General features: G+C 46.2%; 1 protein-coding gene across 1 annotated transcript in view; it reads left to right on the top strand.

The window, feature by feature from the left end:
• LOC134822809 (chitooligosaccharidolytic beta-N-acetylglucosaminidase-like) overlaps nt 1-17,464 on the top strand; it is a gene marked incomplete in the record, with an annotated part of 941,725 nt that extends 924,261 nt beyond the window's left edge. The window contains 11 exon segments of the mRNA XM_063834075.1: nt 829-907; nt 1,046-1,152; nt 1,332-1,453; nt 4,453-4,583; nt 11,697-11,785; nt 12,229-12,322; nt 15,296-15,410; nt 15,642-15,705; nt 15,865-15,919; nt 16,065-16,190; nt 16,982-17,464. Coding sequence (XP_063690145.1) covers nt 829-907; nt 1,046-1,152; nt 1,332-1,453; nt 4,453-4,583; nt 11,697-11,785; nt 12,229-12,322; nt 15,296-15,410; nt 15,642-15,705; nt 15,865-15,919; nt 16,065-16,190; nt 16,982-17,079 — 1,080 coding nt within the window.
• Between the last annotated feature and the right edge of the window lie 2,703 nt (nt 17,465-20,167).

Raw genomic sequence — 20,167 nt, 5'->3', positions numbered from 1 at the left:
AGCAGCTAAGATTGCAATGTGTTCAGGAAGATACTAGACGGTCTAATTGCAATGTGTTCAGGAAGATACTAGATGGTCTAATTGCAATGTGTTCAGGAAGATACTAGATGGTCTAATTGCAATGTGTTCAGGAAGATACTAGACAGTCTAGCAGCAGCTAAGATTGCAATGTGTTCAGGAAGATACTAGATGGTCTAATTGCAATGTGTTCAGGAAGATTGTAGACGGTCTAGCAGCAGCTAAGATTGCAATGTGTTCAGGAAGATACTAGATGGTCTAATTGCAATGTGTTCAGGAAGATTCTAGACGGTCTAGCAGCAGCTAAGATTGCAATGTGTTCAGGAAGATACTAGATGGTCTAATTGCAATGTGTTCAGGAAGATTGTAGACGGTCTAGCAGCAGCTAAGATGAACACTCTGCACTGGCACCTCTCCGACAGCCACAGCTTCCCCTTTGTCAGTAAGACAGTCCCTAAGATGTCAGAGTACGGGGCGTATCTTCCTGATAAAACTTACACTCCTGAAATTGTGAAGGATATTGTCACGTATGCTAAGGTTAGCGGGTGTTACTCGTAAAATACTTGTTCTAAATATTCCAAATAGACCGTCAATTTGCAACGAGTCCAACTCGGCGCGCGTCTTGGTAGGTTATAAACCTACAATTGACAATGCTAAGGTTAATGTTTGAGGTGTTTCCTTTGATCTGTTATTTTAACATACTCGTTAAGTGGTAAACCTTGGGTAACAATTATACTAATCTATAACACGATTTGACCAAATCACAGTGAGGAGAGTTTCGTGTTTTTTACGTACTGTTTTCAGAAGCGGGGTATCAGGATAATTCCAGAGCTAGACGCCCCCGCACATGCTGGATATGGATGGCAGTGGGGCAAGGCTGCTGGGAAAGGTAGGTTAAGGATACCGCGAGGGAAAATGTAGGATTATCCCAGGGACTAAAGTTATTTTGTTATTAAAAATAAGATATTTCATAGAGTGTTGAAATTAATTAAATAAATTAGTTTTCAATCGAAATCTCAATATCCAGGTGATCTAGTTGTGTGTGTTGGTAAAGAACTGTGGACTGACTATTGTTTGGAGCCGCCCTGTGGGCAGATGAATGTTGCTAACGAGGAGCTGTACCCTGTTTTAAAGGTCGTTTTCGTTAGAATTATTATTTCGTTAGAATTTGAATTCGGCATTTTTACACGAAACTCTGAGTCTGAGGCGACTGAGATTTTGGAAACTGTTAAAGAGTTTAAGGGTGCTTATCACACTCGCAGATTTCTTCCTCATTAAAGAAAGCAGTTCTTTACCTCCAACTATCATTCCAGGATATATACCAAGACCTTAAAGACTCGTTCCCAAGCGAATGGTTGCACATGGGAGGAGACGAAGTTAATTTTGATTGCTGGAAATCTGAGACATCTATCACTAACTTTATGGAGTCCAAAGGGTAAGCTAAATGAGCGAGATTAAACAGAAGTCAACATAACCTATACTAGGTCGAACGTCGCTTAAAATAAATGTGGTGGGAACCAGTCAGGAGGGCGGAAGACGCGTGGGCGGAGGTCGCGTAGGCGGAAGACTTGAGGGCGGAGGACGCAAGGGCGGAAGTTTCCTAAAAGGTTGGACACGAGGGCGGAGGTCGCGAGGGCGGAGGTCGATCCCATGATTTGGGCGGAAGTCTCGTAAAACGATCACATGTCCTAAATGCTCGACTGGTAATACTACAAAACCTGAAACATCACACAACGTACTTCAAATTGTATAAATTATATAAGTTATATTCAATCATTTTAGTGGTACTGATTTCGAATTCTTTGTAACTTTAAAAACAAAATACACAGGGTTATAGAGAACGCTTAAAGGTAATATAAATCACAATGTAATCAATCAATTTTGTCAAAACCCGAATAGAATAATATCATGCAATAACATAAACATTTCACATAGCACTCTTTAGCAAATCAATATAGGTTAAAATATCATCCTCGTACGAATGGTAGTTCTGAACTATGCTGAGGATTCTTCTATCCTTGTCGCTGTTGGCCTTCTTCCTCTTAGGCGGCTGCTCTCCAAGCGAATTCGCTAAGATCTTCTTGTCTGTCGAGGACTGTTCCATCTGGACTGCTGCAATGAAATTGTAGATGGTCGGGTTTGCGTGTCCGACTAGAGCAGAGAACTTCTTGTTCCAGGACTCCACCACGTTGTTTCTCCGGTTCATGTTGAAGTGGCTGCGTTCATAGGCATTCCACGTGGACGGAGGGAATTTAGCTCGTCCGGTGCCGGAGGCAGTCGTTAGTCCCTGGATCCAAGTGGTCTGGAAGTATGCCAGGAGATCGTCAATGGCGAGGCCTATCGGTATCTCATCCAGGATTCTGAAATACGCTTCGATGACGTCCTCGGTGGGGATGAAGGCTAGGAGCATCAGTCTCCGTATCCAGATTCGTGTAGGGGTGTAGTTCTTCTGGCCAGATGAGGGATCTGTCAGGACTTTTTCATACTCCTCCTTGTATCCAAGCCTCCCGACAGCTCTCATGACAGCCTGGCAGATATGAAAGAAGCACCCATCCACTTGGGCTGACTCGAATGTAGACGATAGGGCGTTCCTCAGGGCGAGCTCAAGGTCCACCATGATTCGGTCTGGAGAAAAGGAACCAAGGTTTTTGAGGGCGCCGATGTTGTGGTTAGTAGTCATCGTCGTAGCAGCCAGATCCTGGACTTTAGCGAGGACTTCTTTCAATTCACAGTCAGCGATATCAGCGTCGTGGTTATGTATCTGTGTCACTTTCACCAAGGATTCGTTCAGGGTATACAGACGACCACGGCAACAGTCTTTCTTCCTCACACATCTCCAGGCTTGGCGTCCATCGGTGGTAAGCTTTCCATCCTTAGAGTAGCGGAAACCACCGTGTAGGAGATTCTGACTGGTAGGAGTCCTTCCTCTGATAATCTTTACTGTATCTTCATCGTACATGGTTGTTATTGTAGTAGTTGAGATGTAGCTGGAACTAAATAATAAGATACTTCTATTCCCAACATCGGTCTTAAATATACTAGTTGTCTCTCGAGTCGTCTACGTTGTGACTCAAGTTGTTCGTTTCACTGTGCAATCTCTTCGTGTGAAAACAGTTGATCATATCCCAGATCAGTTTACGTGATGTTGTGATGTCCTCACATACCGTTGTGTTATATGAGATCATGACCATGGTGATTCATGACGTGAGTCGAAGTTATGTATCACGTGACTCGATTCGATAGTTTGACTCACATGACACAAGGGCTTCTAATAAGATACTTCTATTCCCAACATCGGTCTTAAATATACTAGTTGTCTCTCGAGTCGTCTACGTTGTGACTCAAGTTGTTCGTTTCACTGTGCAATCTCTTCGTGTGAAAACAGTTGATCATATCCCAGATCAGTTTACGTGATGTTGTGATGTCCTCACATACCGTTGTGTTATATGAGATCATGACCATGGTGATTCATGACGTGAGTCGAAGTTATGTATCACGTGACTCGATTCGATAGTTTGACTCACATGACACAAGGGCTTCTGGGATATGATCAACAGTTTTCACACGAAAAGATTGCACAGTGAAACGAACAACTTGAGTCACAACGTCAGAATCTCCTAGTCCAGATGGAACAGTCCTCGACAGACAAGAAGACCTTAGCGAATTCGCTTGGAGAGCAGCAGCCTAAGAGGAGGAAGGCCAATAGCGACAAGGATAGAAGAATCTTCAGCATAGTTCAGAACTACCATTCGTACGAGGATGATGTTGTGCTATGTGAAATGTTTATGTTATTGTGATATTATTCTATTCGGGTTTGACAAAATTGATTGATTACATTGTGATTTATATTACCGTTAAGCGTTCTCTATAAGTATAACCCTGTGTATTTTGTTTGTAAAGTTACAAAGAATTCGAAATCAGTACCACTAAAATGATTGAATATAACTTTGATTGAATATAACTTATATAATTTATACAATTTGAAGTACGTTGTGTGATGTTTCCGGTTTTGTAGTATTACCAGTCGAGAATTTAGGACATGTGATCGTTTTACGAGTCTTCCGCCCAAATCTTGGGATCGACCTCCGCGCTCGCGACCTCCGCCCTCGTGTCCAACCTTTTAGGAAACTTCCGCCCTTGCGTCCTCCGCCCTCAAGTCTTCCGCCTACGCGACCTCCGCCCACGCGTCTTCCGCCCTTGTGTCCTATACCCAATGTGGTATTTGGGTTGACGGATGTTACTCGTATAAATTTATTCGAAGTAGCGCGCGCCGCTAGTTTCTTCTCGAAATATTAGCCCGATGCAAGTGCTACGAAGTAGCGCACGCCGGGGGCCCGGGCTATAGTCCTATTAACAATGGACAAATACAATTACTGTCTAAAATGAACGTTAACGACTATTTGTAAAGCTATTTGGCCAGCAATACAACAACAGGTGGAGTAGTGATGTAGGAGGTTTTATGAAGCTGTGGGATTACTACCAACAGAGAGCGTACGAGCAGCTAAAAGAAGTAACATCCGAAGACAAACCTAAAGCTATCCTCTGGTCAAGTCGCATGACAACAGGTACTTAGCTCAAGTATTTCTCGTGCTCTTTATAGAAGTTGCTGCAAGATGAAAGACCTTGCTGCAAGATGATAGACCTTGCTACAAGGCCTTGCTGCAAGATGATAGACCTTGCTGCAAGGCCTTGCTGCAAGATGATAGACCTTGCTACAAGGCCTTGCTGCAAGATGATAGACCTTGCTGCAAGATGATAGACCTTGCTGCAAGATGATAGACCTTGCTGCAAGACCTTGCTGCAAGATGATAGGCCTTGCTGCAAGATGAAAGACCTTGCTGCAAGACCTTGCTGCAAGGCCTTGCTGCAAGATGATAGACCTTGCTGCAAGGCCTTGCTGCAAGATGATAGGCCTTGCTGCAAGGCCTTACTGCAAGATGATAGACCTTGCTGCAAGACCTTGCTGCAAGGCCTTGCTGCAAGATGATAGGCCTTGCTGCAAGGCCTTGCTGCAAGACCTTGCTGCAAGATGATAGACCTTGCTACAAGACCTTGCTGCAAGATGATAGGCCTTGCTGCAAGACCTTGCTTCAAGATGATAGACCTTGCTGCAAGGCCTTGCTGCAAGATGATAGGCCTTGCTTCAAGGCCTTGCTGCAAGATGATAGACCTTCCTGCAAGGCCTTGCTGCAAGATGGTAGACCTTGCTGCAAGATGATAGACCTTGCTGCAAGACCTTGCTGCAAGGCCTTGCTGCAAGATGATAGACCTTGCTGCAAGATGATAGACCTTCCTGCAAGACCTTGCTGCAAGGCCTTGCTGCAAGATGATAGACCTTCCTACAAGATGATAGACCTTGCTGCAAGGCCTTGCTGCAAGGCCTTGCTGCAAGATGGTAGACCTTGCTGCAAGATGATAGACCTTGCTGCAAGACCTTGCTGCAAGGCCTTGCTGCAAGATGATAGACCTTGCTGCAAGATGATAGACCTTCCTGCAAGATGATAGACCTTGCTGCAAGGCCTTGCTGCAAGATGATAGGCCTTGCTGCAAGGCCTTGCTGCATGATGATAGACCATGCTGCAAGACCTTGCTGCAAGGCCTTGCTGCAATATGATAGGCCTTGCTGCAAGACCTTGCTGCAAGATGATAGACCTTGCTGCAAGACCTTGCTGCAAGATGATAGACCTTGCTGCAAGGCCTTGCTGCAAGATGATAGACCTTGCTGCAAGATGATAGACCTTGCTGCAAGGCCTTGCTGCAAGATGATAGGCCTTGCTTCAAGGCCTTGCTGCAAGATGATAGAGCTTCCTGCAAGGCCTTGCTGCAAGGCCTTGCTGCAAGATGGTAGACCTTGCTGCAAGACCTTGCTGCAAGGCCTTGCTGCAAGATGATAGACCTTGCTGCAAGATGATAGACCTTCCTGCAAGACCTTGCTGCAAGGCCTTACTGCAAGATGATAGACCTTCCTGCAAGATGATAGACCTTGCTGCAAGATGATAGACCTTGCTGCAAGGCCTTGCTGCATGATGATAGACCTTGCTGCAAGACCTTGCTGCAAGGCCTTGCTGCAATATGATAGGCCTTGCTGCAAGACCTTGCTGCAAGATGATAGACCTTGCTGCAAGACCTTGCTGCAAGACCTTGCTGCAAGATGATAGACCTTGCTGCAAGGCCTTGCTGCAAGATGATAGACCTTGCTGCAAGATGATAGACCTTGCTGCAAGATGATAGACCTTGCTGCAAGGCCTTGCTGCAAGGCCTTGCTGCAAGGCCTTGCTGCAAGATGGTAGACCTTGCTGCAAGACCTTGCTGCAAGGCCTTGCTGCAAGATGATAGACCTTGCTGCAAGATGATAGACCTTCCTGCAAGACCTTGCTGCAAGGCCTTACTGCAAGATGATAGACCTTCCTGCAAGATGATAGACCTTGCTGCAAGATGATAGACCTTGCTGCAAGGCCTTGCTGCATGATGATAGACCTTGCTGCAAGACCTTGCTGCAAGGCCTTGCTGCAATATGATAGGCCTTGCTGCAAGACCTTGCTGCAAGATGATAGACCTTGCTGCAAGACCTTGCTGCAAGACCTTGCTGCAAGATGATAGACCTTGCTGCAAGGCCTTGCTGCAAGATGATAGACCTTGCTGCAAGATGATAGACCTTGCTGCAAGATGATAGACCTTGCTGCAAGGCCTTGCTGCAAGGCCTTGCTGCAAGGCCTTGCTGCAAGATAATAGACCTTGCTGCAAGATGATAGACCTTGCTGCAAGGCCTTGCTGCAAGATGATAGACCTTGCTGCAAGGCCTTGCTGCAAGATGATAGACCTTGCTGCAAGGCCTTGCTGCAAGATGATAGACCTTGCTGCAAGGCTTTGCTGCAAGATGATAGACCTTGCTGCAAGGCCTTGCTGCAAGATGATAGACCTTGCTACAAGGCCTTGCTGCAAGATGATAGACCTTGCTGCAAGACCTTGCTGCAAGGCCTTGCTGCAAGATGATAGACCTTGCTGCAAGGCCTTGCTGCAAGATGATAGACCTTGCTGCAAGATGATAGACCTTGCTGCAAGGCCTTGCTGCAAGATGATAGGCCTTGCTGCAAGGCCTTGCTGTAAGATGATAGACCTTGCTGCAAGGCCTTGCTGCAAGATGATAGACCTTGCTACAAGGCCTTGCTGCAAGATGATAGACCTTGCTGCAAGATGATAGACCTTGCTGCAAGATGATAGACCTTGCTGCAAGATGATAGACCTTGCTGCAAGACCTTGCTGCAAGATGATAGGCCTTGCTGCAAGATGAAAGACCTTGCTGCAAGACCTTGCTGCAAGGCCTTGCTGCAAGATGATAGACCTTGCTGCAAGGCCTTGCTGCAAGATGATAGGCCTTGCTGCAAGGCCTTACTGCAAGATGATAGACCTTGCTGCAAGACCTTGCTGCAAGGCCTTGCTGCAAGATGATAGGCCTTGCTGCAAGGCCTTGCTGCAAGACCTTGCTGCAAGATGATAGACCTTGCTACAAGACCTTGCTGCAAGATGATAGGCCTTGCTGCAAGACCTTGCTTCAAGATGATAGACCTTGCTGCAAGGCCTTGCTGCAAGATGATAGGCCTTGCTTCAAGGCCTTGCTGCAAGATGATAGACCTTCCTGCAAGGCCTTGCTGCAAGATGGTAGACCTTGCTGCAAGATGATAGACCTTGCTGCAAGACCTTGCTGCAAGGCCTTGCTGGAAGATTATAGACCTTGCTGCAAGGCCTTGCTGCAAGGCCTTGCTGCAAGATGGTAGACCTTGCTGCAAGATGATAGACCTTGCTGCAAGACCTTGCTGCAAGATGATAGACCTTGCTGCAAGATGATAGACCTTCCTGCAAGATGATAGACCTTGCTGCAAGGCCTTGCTGCAAGATGATAGGCCTTGCTGCAAGGCCTTGCTGCATGATGATAGACCATGCTGCAAGACCTTGCTGCAAGGCCTTGCTGCAATATGATAGGCCTTGCTGCAAGACCTTGCTGCAAGATGATAGACCTTGCTGCAAGACCTTGCTGCAAGATGATAGACCTTGCTGCAAGGCCTTGCTGCAAGATGATAGACCTTGCTGCAAGATGATAGACCTTGCTGCAAGGCCTTGCTGCAAGATGATAGGCCTTGCTTCAAGGCCTTGCTGCAAGATGATAGAGCTTCCTGCAAGGCCTTGCTGCAAGGCCTTGCTGCAAGATGGTAGACCTTGCTGCAAGACCTTGCTGCAAGGCCTTGCTGCAAGATGATAGACCTTGCTGCAAGATGATAGACCTTCCTGCAAGACCTTGCTGCAAGGCCTTACTGCAAGATGATAGACCTTCCTGCAAGATGATAGACCTTGCTGCAAGATGATAGACCTTGCTGCAAGGCCTTGCTGCATGATGATAGACCTTGCTGCAAGACCTTGCTGCAAGGCCTTGCTGCAATATGATAGGCCTTGCTGCAAGACCTTGCTGCAAGATGATAGACCTTGCTGCAAGACCTTGCTGCAAGACCTTGCTGCAAGATGATAGACCTTGCTGCAAGGCCTTGCTGCAAGATGATAGACCTTGCTGCAAGATGATAGACCTTGCTGCAAGATGATAGACCTTGCTGCAAGGCCTTGCTGCAAGGCCTTGCTGCAAGATAATAGACCTTGCTGCAAGATGATAGACCTTGCTGCAAGGCCTTGCTGCAAGATGATAGACCTTGCTGCAAGGCCTTGCTGCAAGATGATAGACCTTGCTGCAAGACCTTGCTGCAAGGCCTTGCTGCAAGATGATAGACCTTGCTGCAAGGCCTTGCTGCAAGATGATAGACCTTGCTGCAAGGCTTTGCTGCAAGATGATAGACCTTGCTGCAAGGCCTTGCTGCAAGATGATAGACCTTGCTACAAGGCCTTGCTGCAAGATGATAGACCTTGCTGCAAGACCTTGCTGCAAGGCCTTGCTGCAAGATGATAGACCTTGCTGCAAGGCCTTGCTGCAAGATGATAGACCTTGCTGCAAGATGATAGACCTTGCTGCAAGGCCTTGCTGCAAGATGATAGGCCTTGCTGCAAGGCCTTGCTGTAAGATGATAGACCTTGCTGCAAGGCCTTGCTGCAAGATGATAGACCTTGCTACAAGGCCTTGCTGCAAGATGATAGACCTTGCTGCAAGATGATAGACCTTGCTGCAAGATGATAGACCTTGCTGCAAGATGATAGACCTTGCTGCAAGACCTTGCTGCAAGATGATAGGCCTTGCTGCAAGATGAAAGACCTTGCTGCAAGACCTTGCTGCAAGGCCTTGCTGCAAGATGATAGACCTTGCTGCAAGGCCTTGCTGCAAGATGATAGGCCTTGCTGCAAGGCCTTACTGCAAGATGATAGACCTTGCTGCAAGACCTTGCTGCAAGGCCTTGCTGCAAGATGATAGGCCTTGCTGCAAGGCCTTGCTGCAAGACCTTGCTGCAAGATGATAGACCTTGCTACAAGACCTTGCTGCAAGATGATAGGCCTTGCTGCAAGACCTTGCTTCAAGATGATAGACCTTGCTGCAAGGCCTTGCTGCAAGATGATAGGCCTTGCTTCAAGGCCTTGCTGCAAGATGATAGACCTTCCTGCAAGGCCTTGCTGCAAGATGGTAGACCTTGCTGCAAGATGATAGACCTTGCTGCAAGACCTTGCTGCAAGGCCTTGCTGCAAGATTATAGACCTTGCTGCAAGATGATAGACCTTCCTGCAAGACCTTGCTGCAAGGCCTTGCTGCAAGATGATAGACCTTCCTACAAGATGATAGACCTTGCTGCAAGGCCTTGCTGCAAGGCCTTGCTGCAAGATGGTAGACCTTGCTGCAAGATGATAGACCTTGCTGCAAGACCTTGCTGCAAGGCCTTGCTGCAAGATGATAGACCTTGCTGCAAGATGATAGACCTTCCTGCAAGACCTTGCTGCAAGGCCTTGCTGCAAGATGATAGACCTTCCTGCAAGATGATAGACCTTGCTGCAAGGCCTTGCTGCAAGATGATAGGCCTTGCTGCAAGGCCTTGCTGCATGATGATAGACCATGCTGCAAGACCTTGCTGCAAGACCTTGCTGCAAGATGATAGACCTTGCTGCAAGACCTTGCTGCAAGATGATATACCTTGCTGCAAGGCCTTGCTGCAAGATGATAGACCTTGCTGCAAGATGATAGACCTTGCTGCAAGGCCTTGCTGCAAGATGATAGGCCTTGCTTCAAGGCCTTGCTGCAAGATGATAGAGCTTCCTGCAAGGCCTTGCTGCAAGGCCTTGCTGCAAGATGGTAGACCTTGCTGCAAGACCTTGCTGCAAGGCCTTGCTGCAAGATGATAGACCTTGCTGCAAGATGATAGACCTTCCTGCAAGACCTTGCTGCAAGGCCTTACTGCAAGATGATAGACCTTCCTGCAAGATGATAGACCTTGCTGCAAGGCCTTGCTGCAAGATGATAGGCCTTGCTGCAAGGCCTTGCTGCATGATGATAGACCTTGCTGCAAGACCTTGCTGCAAGGCCTTGCTGCAATATGATAGGCCTTGCTGCAAGACCTTGCTGCAAGATGATAGACCTTGCTGCAAGACCTTGCTGCAAGACCTTGCTGCAAGATGATAGACCTTGCTGCAAGGCCTTGCTGCAAGATGATAGACCTTGCTGCAAGATGATAGACCTTGCTGCAAGATGATAGACCTTGCTGCAAGGCCTTGCTGCAAGGCCTTGCTGCAAGATAATAGACCTTGCTGCAAGATGATAGACCTTGCTGCAAGGCCTTGCTGCAAGATGATAGACCTTGCTGCAAGGCCTTGCTGCAAGATGATAGACCTTGCTGCAAGACCTTGCTGCAAGGCCTTGCTGCAAGATGATAGACCTTGCTGCAAGGCTTTGCTGCAAGATGATAGACCTTGCTGCAAGGCCTTGCTGCAAGATGATAGACCTTGCTACAAGGCCTTGCTGCAAGATGATAGACCTTGCTGCAAGACCTTGCTGCAAGGCCTTGCTGCAAGATGATAGACCTTGCTGCAAGGCCTTGCTGCAAGATGATAGACCTTGCTGCAAGATGATAGACCTTGCTGCAAGGCCTTGCTGCAAGATGATAGGCCTTGCTGCAAGGCCTTGCTGTAAGATGATAGACCTTGCTGCAAGATGATAGACCTTGCTGCAAGGCCTTGCTGCAAGATGATAGGCCTTGCTGCAAGGCCTTGCTGTAAGATGATAGACCTTGCTGCAAGATGGTAGACCTTGCTGCAAGGCCTTGCTGCAAGATGATAGACCTTGCTGCAAGGCCTTGCTGCAAGATGATAGACCTTGCTGCAAGATGATAGACCTTGCTGCAAGATGATAGACCTTGCTGCAAGACCTTGCTGCAAGATGATAGACCTTGCTGCAAGATGATAGACCTTGCTGCAAGGCCTTGCTGCAAGGCCTTGCTGTAAGATGATAGACCTTGCTGCAAGATGATAGACCTTGCTGCAAGGCCTTGCTGTAAGATGATAGACCTTGCTGCAAGATGATAGACCTTGCTGCAAGATGATAGACCTTGCTGCAAGATGATAGACCTTGCTGCAAGGCCTTGCTGTAAGATGAGATTTTTGACAGGGTTTTGCGGATTTGGTGCAGACTTGAGTTTTTCATTTCATTTTAATAATAAAATACTGCACAGTTAGTTCTTGCAAATAACTATTTGCTCCCTAAGGTGAGGAGATATTGCTCCTTAACAAGGAGAACTATGTTATACAGTTCTGGGGGAGCACGGAGGATGACACAGAAGGACACGTGACACAGGTTAGTTACCATGGCAACCAGGGTCACGTGACACAGCTCAGGTCTTGGTTTGTAACTGGATTATTAAAGCTGATTGCTATAGCGACACTCGACAGTGATAAGTAACTATTCTTAACTAGATGCAGTGGCGTAACGAAAGGCCCTGCTGACCCCGCTGTGCAGAGGGGCGCCGTCTTAGGGGGGCGCCAAATCGTCGTTTGAATGTGGGACAATTTCGAAAACTTAACTAAAGTACTAGCAAAACTGCGCGTTTAGCTCTAGATACACACTTTTTTAGTGATTTTACCGGCGTATTCTTTAAAATCACCTAATTTGTTCAATTTTAGGGAGGGGCACCAAAAGGGGAGGGGGCGCCAACAGGGGGGGCGGTTTTTTTCGGCAGGGGGGCGCCAACAGGCAACGTTACGCCACTGACTAGATGTACAACAAACACTCCCCTGCAGCTAAAGAACATGCTGGAGAAGGGGTACAGGGTGATAATGAGCAACCACAACGAACTTTACCTAGACTGTGGTTTCGGGGCCTGGGTGGGCGCAGGTAAATCTTAACTTAGCAATTTTAATACTTTCAACACTACCATATAACAAATAATTTGAGGAGGTTCTCTCAAGATGATTTTTATTTCGAAGATTTCAAGAGCCTAAACTGTGTATGATTCGCCTCTCCAAACAAATCTAAAGTTAGCAGTTGGTTGATATTCTTATCTTAATGTTCGTTCATGTTATAACTTTATAAGCTTAAGAAACTTTATATTATAAGCTTAAAAAAGGAAACTATCATGATAACCGTAAATAAACATAAGTGTTTCTGTTGCAGTACCTGTCCCCCTCCCTGATGTTTCTGTTACAGTACCTGTCCCCCCTCCCCCTCCCTGATGTTTCTGTTACAGTACCTGTCCCCCCCCCCTCCCTGATGTTTCTGTTACAGTACCTGTCCCCCCCCTCCCTGATGTTTCTGTTACAGTACCTGTCCCCCTTCCTGATGTTTCTGTTACAGTACCTGTCCCCCCCCCTCCCTGATGTTTCTGTTACAGTACCTGTCCCCCTCCCCCTCCCTGATGTTTCTGTTACAGTACCTGTCCCCCCCCCTCCCTGATGTTTCTGTTACAGTACCTGTCCCCCTCCCCCTCCCTGATGTTTCTGTTACAGTACCTGTCCCCCTCCCCCTCCCTGATGTTTCTGTTACAGTACCTGTCCCCCCTCCCTGATGTTTCTGTTACAGTACCTGTCCCCCCTCCCCCCTCCCTGATGTTTCTGTTACAGTACCTGTCCCCCCCCCCTCCCTGATGTTTCTGTTACAGTACCTGTCCCCCTCCCCCTCCCTGATGTTTCTGTTACAGTACCTGTCCCGGGTCCCCCTCCCCCTCCCTGATGTTTCTGTTACAGTACCTGTCCCCCTCCCTGATGTTTCTGTTACAGTACCTGTCCCCCCCCCTCCCAGATGCTTATGTTACATTACCTGTCCCCCCCCCCCCTCCCTGATGTTTCTGTTACAGTACCTGTCCCGGGTCCCCCTCCCCCTCCCTGATGTTTCTGTTACAGTACCTGTCCCCCTCCTCCCTGATGTTTCTGTTACAGTACCTGTCACCCCCCCCCCCCCCCTCCCTGATGTTTCTGTTACAGTACCTGTCCCCCCCCCCCTCCCTGATGTTTCTGTTAAAGTACCTGTCCCCCTCCCCCTCCCTGATGTTTCTGTTACAGTACCTGTCCCCCCCCCCTCCCTGATGTTTCTGTTACAGTACCTGTCCCCCTCCCCCTCCCTGATGTTTCTGTTACAGTACCTGTCCCCCCTCCCTGATGTTTCTGTTACAGTACCTGTCCCCCTCCCCCTCCCTGATGTTTCTGTTACGTACCTGTCCCGGGTCCCCCTCCCCCTCCCTGATGTTTCTGTTACAGTACCTGTCCCCCTCCCTGATGTTTCTGTTACAGTACCTGTCCCCCCCCCCCTCCCAGATGTTTATGTTACATTACCTGTCCCCCCCCCCCCTCCCTGATGTTTCTGTTACAGTACCTGTCCCGGGTCCCCCTCCCCCTCCCTGATGTATCTGTTACAGTACCTGTCCCCCTCCTCCCTGATGTTTCTGTTACAGTACCTGTCACCCCCCCCCCCCCTCCCTGATGTTTCTGTTACAGTACCTGTCCCCCCCCCCCTCCCTGATGTTTCTGTTACAGTACCTGTCCCCCTCCCCCTCCCTGATGTTTCTGTTACAGTACCTGTCCCCCTCCCCCTCCCTGATGTTTCTGTTACAGTACCTGTCCCCCTCCCCTCCCTGATGTTTCTGTTACAGTACCTGTCCCCCTCCCTGATGTTTCTGTTACAGTACCTGTCCCCCTTCCTGATGTTTCTGTTACAGTACCTGCCCCCCCCCCCCCCTCCCTGATGTTTCTGTTACAGTACCTGTCCCCCCCTCCCTGATGTTTCTGTTACAGTACCTGTCCCCCTCCCCCTCCCTGATGTTTCTGTTACAGTACCTGTCCCCCTCCCCCTCCCTGATGATTCTGTTACAGTACCTGTCCCCCCCCCCCCTCCCTGATGTTTCTGTTACAGTACCTGTCCCCCCCCCCTCCCTTATGCTTCTATTGCAGTACCTGTCCCCCCTCCCCCTCCCTGATGTTTCTGTTACAGTACCTGTCCCCCTCCCCCTCCCTGATGTTTCTGTTACAGTACCTGTCCCACTCCCCCTCCCTGATGTTTCTGTTACAGTACCTGCCCCCCTCCCCCTCCCTGATGTTTCTGTTACAGTACCTGTCCCCCTCCCCCTCCCTGATGTTTCTGTTACAGTACCTGTCCCACTCCCCCTCTCTGATGTTTCTGTTACAGTACCTGTCCCCACCCCCTCCCTGATGTTTCTGTTACAGTACCTGTCCCCCTCCCCCTCCCTGATGTTTCTGTTACAGTACCTGTCCCCCCCCCCTCCCTGATGTTTCTGTTACAGTACCTGTCCCCCTCCCCCTCCCTGATGTTTCTGTTACAGTACCTGTCCCCCCCCCCCTCCCTGATGTTTCTGTTACAGTACCTGTCCCCCTCCCCCTCCCTGATGTTTCTGTTACAGTACCTGTCCCCCCCCCCTCCCTGATGTTTCTGTTACAGTACCTGTCCCCCCTCCCCCCTCCCTGATGTTTCTGTTACAGTACCTGTCCCTCCCCTCCCTGATGTTTCTGTTACAGTACCTGTCCCCCTCCCCCTCCCTGATGTTTATGTTACAGTACCTGTCCCCCTCCCCCTCCCTGATGTTTCTATTACAGTACCTGTCCCCCTCCCCCTCCCTGATGTTTCTGTTACAGTACCTGTCCCCCTCCCCCTCCCTGATGTTTCTGTTACAGTACCTGTCCCCCCTCCCTGATGTTTCTGTTACAGTACCTGTCCCCCTCCCCCTCCCTGATGTTTATGTAACAGTACCTGTTCCCTCTCCCTCCCTCCCTTATGTTTCTGTTACAGTACCTGTCCCCCTCCCCCTCCCTGATGTTTCTGTTACAGTACCTGTCCCCCTCCCTAATGTTTCTGTTACAGGGCCTAATAACTGGTGCTCCCCCTTCAAGTCTTGGCACCAAGTTTACATGAGTGATACCAGAGAGTGGATTAAAGAACAAGGAGTGGATATAACTGAGGTTAAAGCTAAGGAACTGTAAGTAAAGAATTGTTATTTCAGTGTCTGGGTTAACTGTACAGGAAACATAGCTTCGGTTCCTCAACTTTGTCCTGTCAGTCATCTCACTAATTTAGCGCTGTACAAAAAAATATGCCCATTCCAGTTTCCACCTGAACTTGAACCGACGAAAATACCCATTTTCACAATTGTTCGAAAATATATTCTCAAACTTGTTTAATGAACCTGATGTAGATAATATCTAACCAGGATCCTAGGAGGAGAGACGGCCATGTGGACAGAACAAACCTCGGACAGTGATATTCTTTACAAGGTGGTTCTTTCATTCAAATTTCTGATTGTTTTTTTAACTCAGTGAAAACAGATTCTAATGGAAATAAATAGCTGAATAACGTATCGACATTTCTACGTCATACTCATATTCTGAAATAATATTGATAATTAATAGTTTTTAACGAAGAACCTTTACAAGGTGTTCCCTAGAACCTGGGCCTATGCTGAGAGACTCTGGAGTAACCCTGCTAAAGGTGGGACATATTGAGGAGGTCTTCTTAAATTAGAATACTGCAAACCAATACCTTGATAGTTAATCAGTCGATAAACAAATCTGATATCCCAGTATTTTCAGTGCACAAAAAATATACAAGTGTATAACGTATGCAAAAATCTCAGGTAAGGCGGGTGAGGTAGGATCCTGGGAGGAAGCGGAAGAAAGGCTGTCTCACTTTGCCTCCCTCATGAAGAGCAGGGGTGTGCCTTCTAACACCATGAAACCGGAGTACTGTCTCCAGAACGATGGTAAGTGTTGTTAGGGTGTTGTTAGGGTGTTGTTAGGGTGTTGTTAGGGTGTTGTCAGGGGTGTTGTTAGGGTGTTGTCAGGGGTGTGCCTTCTAACACCATGAAACCGGAGTACTGTTTCCAGAACGATGGTAAGTATTGTTAGGGTGTTGTTAGGGTGTTGTCAGGGTGTTGTTAGGGTGTTGTTAAGGTGTTGTTAGGTGTGTGCCTTCTAACACCATGAAACCAGAGTACTGTCTCCAGAACGATGGTAAGTGTTGTTAGGGTGTTGTTAGGGTGTTGTTAGGGTGTTGTTAGGGTGTTGTCAGGGGTGTTGTTAGGGTGTTGTCAGGGGTGTGCCTTCTAACACCATGAAACCGGAGTACTGTTTCCAGAACGATGGTAAGTATTGTTAGGGTGTTGTTAGGGTGTTGTTAGGGTGTTGTTAGGGTGTTGTTAAAGTGTTGTTAGGTGTGTGCCTTCTAACACCATGAAACCAGAGTACTGTCTCCAGAACGATGGTTACCACTCGGGAGTCTGTCTACTGATACACTGTTTATTTTACCTCGCCAATTTCAATTTACCTTCTTAGAACATTGTCATTACTGAGTCTGTTCGGAAAAAATAGGACATTTTCTTAAGAGAATGATCAAATGAGACCTAATAGCACTACTCGACTTAAACAGACTAACCATTCCTGGAGGGGGATTTGTTTTAATAACCCATTTCGTAGCAGACGGTTTTTTCAGCTGATCACATCCTGCTCTGAATTGTTATCTATTTCTATTTTCTGATTAAGTGTATAATTTCAGGGAAGTGTGTTCTACCAGAAAGTAAAAGTAGTTCCCTAAAAACGGTGATCTGTCCTGTACTCGTGATCTTCACTGCAGTCTTACTGTTGGCATTTTAGTTTCCAGAGAAGACATTTTGGAGAGGAAATTTTTTTAATAAAAGCATTAATCTTTGATGCACGATTTATGAAGAGAATCTCTTTTCGATGAGACATAAGTCCTGATATAATCTATTATCGTTGAGACATTTTACATTACCATATATACATATTGAGGACGGATTCATCCGAATATATTTGATTTTTATACGAATGATCTATCAATATTACCACGTACAGTCTATATTGCATCTTAGACCCTAGCTAGATGGTACGGATGAGATTAGTAAATATTGTTGAGGGTAGAAAGCAGTTTTTTATGTCAACAAATTTGTCAGAGATTAATTCTTCTACCTTAGAGGAATTGCATCGATCGGAAGCGAACCATTTCTGAGCTCTTGATTTACCATCTTTGAGATTTATATTTACCATTGCTCCTTTTTCCTTACCAAAACGTTTATTTTATTCGTGTAATTCCTGAAATACTTGCATGCTTATTGAACCTCGTATTTTCTGCTTTTGGGGGCAGCACATGGTGAGAAAGCATGATGTGTATAAACTTGTAACTATTTCCTTGATTCCACACCGTAACCATTGGTTACTGTAGCCATGACTACCGTAACCTAGCGCCCCGCCCTATAGTTAAACTGCTAGTAATTAGTATTACTAGGAGAAATGTCGCTGTAATTGTACAGACACGATGCGTGGCAGGGAGAATCAAACCAGAACCATGGTTAGGAAACGTAATCATCTGGAGATTCTCCAGGCAGCAGGCTGCTCTGAGTTCCGTGAGTAAATCACTGTGTTTTTAAAGTTTTAAAATTAACGAATTTTACGTCTAGATCTTTGATCGGAATTTGCCTCATTATTTCCCTGAAGATGCTGTATGTTAACTGTTGTATAAGAGGTTTTTTTTTTCTGTGCCGTCAACTGTCAACTATGATCTGTCATTAACATTATCTAGTTAATTAATAATTAATTAATTAACATTATGTAGTTTTGTGCAGTTGTATGATTACTCAATTTTACAACTTATTTATAACATGTTAAGATGAAGACTGCTCCCTTCCACGCGCTCTCACATACCTGTCTTCTTATAAGATTTCAACTTCAAGGTCTTAGTAGTTCTTGTAGTACTACTTTGTTTACTGCGTAATAATATAAGTTAATATATAACTTATATATAGCACAATAAACAATAAACACTATTTTAATATAACGGTATTTATGCTATCATGGTACCACCCGAACATACAACATCTTATGACACACAACCTTTCACAGGTTTCAACTCCCATTCCTCACATATTTCTAATAAGACACTATTAGTTACTACTTCACTACATTTCATCCCAGATCTCCTTCCACATTTCCCCTCCGTACTCAGAACTTGTAAATACAATATTATCCTTGTTAGGGGTGTTAGATATACTGTTAGGGGTGTTAGATAGGGGTGTTAGTTAGGGTGTTAGATATACAGTTAGGGGTGTTAGTTAGGGGTGTTAGATAGGGTGTTAGATATACAGTTGCCAAGTGTACTCCTCTATAAACACAGACTGGGAGGCCTCGGTAGCGCGGTTTATTCCAAAGGTTTGTATAAATTACGCTCATTAAATATTATATATAATATAAATTAAATAGTTGTACTGGTCAGTCTGCTGTGATACCCACTTTTATACAATCTCTCTCTGGAATATACCCGGAATATTCCTCATAATTATCATACCCCTGTATACCCCGGCTAGTTACCTGAATACCCGCACATTGTGTCTACAGCAGCTATAGTACTAGGAAACACTGCCATATTGACACCTGTGTCATGTGTTGCCCGGGCTCTATCGTGCGACAGTGTACCGTGTCCCGTGTCTCGTGCCTGTCTTCACAAGTATGCATTTCTACGTAAAAAGGGCGGCAAAAGTGTTAATCGCATTTTAATCTAATATCCCCCGTAATCTCCGGTTGTATTTAAGGTTTTTGTTGAAATATTAGAAGAGTGGTGTGTGTTGTGTGCAGTTGGTAATACATGTGCTGCTGTTCTAATCTATTGTAGACCAGAACTTAATACCCACTGCTCCATTGGTCTGCGTATATATAATATAATAATCAGAATTATATTTATAATACTTTATTAGATTAGGATTAAAGTATTTTAAAGCACATGTTTTGCTGCTGGCAAACTGCCAACCCCGCATTCTGTAATTTTCACCGCAACTTGCTGTCTGCTAGAATAAGTTTTATTGATTTGCACTTGTTGCTGAGAGGAATTCAAACTAGATTTTATTTGTTCTTATTACCGCTGCTCTAATTAGTTAAGTTTTCGACTAACGAAAAATTGCACCCCTTGCATTAAACAATTTGGACGAAGAGCCATCCTGTCACACATACTCACATACTTGCATACTTCGTCTAAAACAATGCCCATATAAGGTCAATCTAAGTTCATCAATGCCCATATAAGGTAGTCACTGATGCCCTTATATAGGCATTATGCCCTTATATGGGTATCAAGTGACAATTCCCGTGAACTTGCGAGCTGATGGTCTCTGCCTGTATTCTGCACGGAAGCGGAGACTTGCCAACTATTGTTGTGGAGTATAAACCTACTGCACCCCTGCTAGGTTAATGCGGTCTACTGCATGCTCTGTCGTGTGGTAACGTTGTCGTGGTAACTGTACGTTGATCTTGAGTAGCACTTTCCTCCTTGTATATAGTGCTGACTTGGCAACTATTGCCATGGTAACTGTAGGGTATTTTGTGTTTAACTCTGCTGTAGTCTGCTTCGTACTGAGAGATATTATCAAGTTTTTTGTGGTTTCTGCAGTTTTTCTTATGCAGTTTTTCTTCTGCAGTTTTTCTTCTTCAGTTCATGTAGATTTCAATAATTTGCCGCGCATGGTTGTCGGGGAACGTTCGCGGCCCTTTCTCGACAGACCCCTATTATATTTATAGCTAGTCAATCCAAATAATAAACACTTAGTTCAAATTTGTCAGATCCTAATCGGGGCATAATTCAGTTTTCTCTCCTAATTCTAATGTCCTTTATAATAACTAGAGTCTAGACGGCCCTAATTCAGCGTTGATTCAGTCGGCACTAATCCATTCCACGTAC

This window comes from Bolinopsis microptera, chromosome 11 (assembly GCF_026151205.1).
Source record: "Bolinopsis microptera isolate Bmic1 chromosome 11, MBARI_Bmic_1.0, whole genome shotgun sequence".
Taxonomy (NCBI): Eukaryota; Metazoa; Ctenophora; class Tentaculata; order Lobata; family Bolinopsidae; genus Bolinopsis; species Bolinopsis microptera.
Note: the sequence above shows the minus strand (reverse complement) of the source record. Positions and strands in the feature narration are given on the sequence as shown.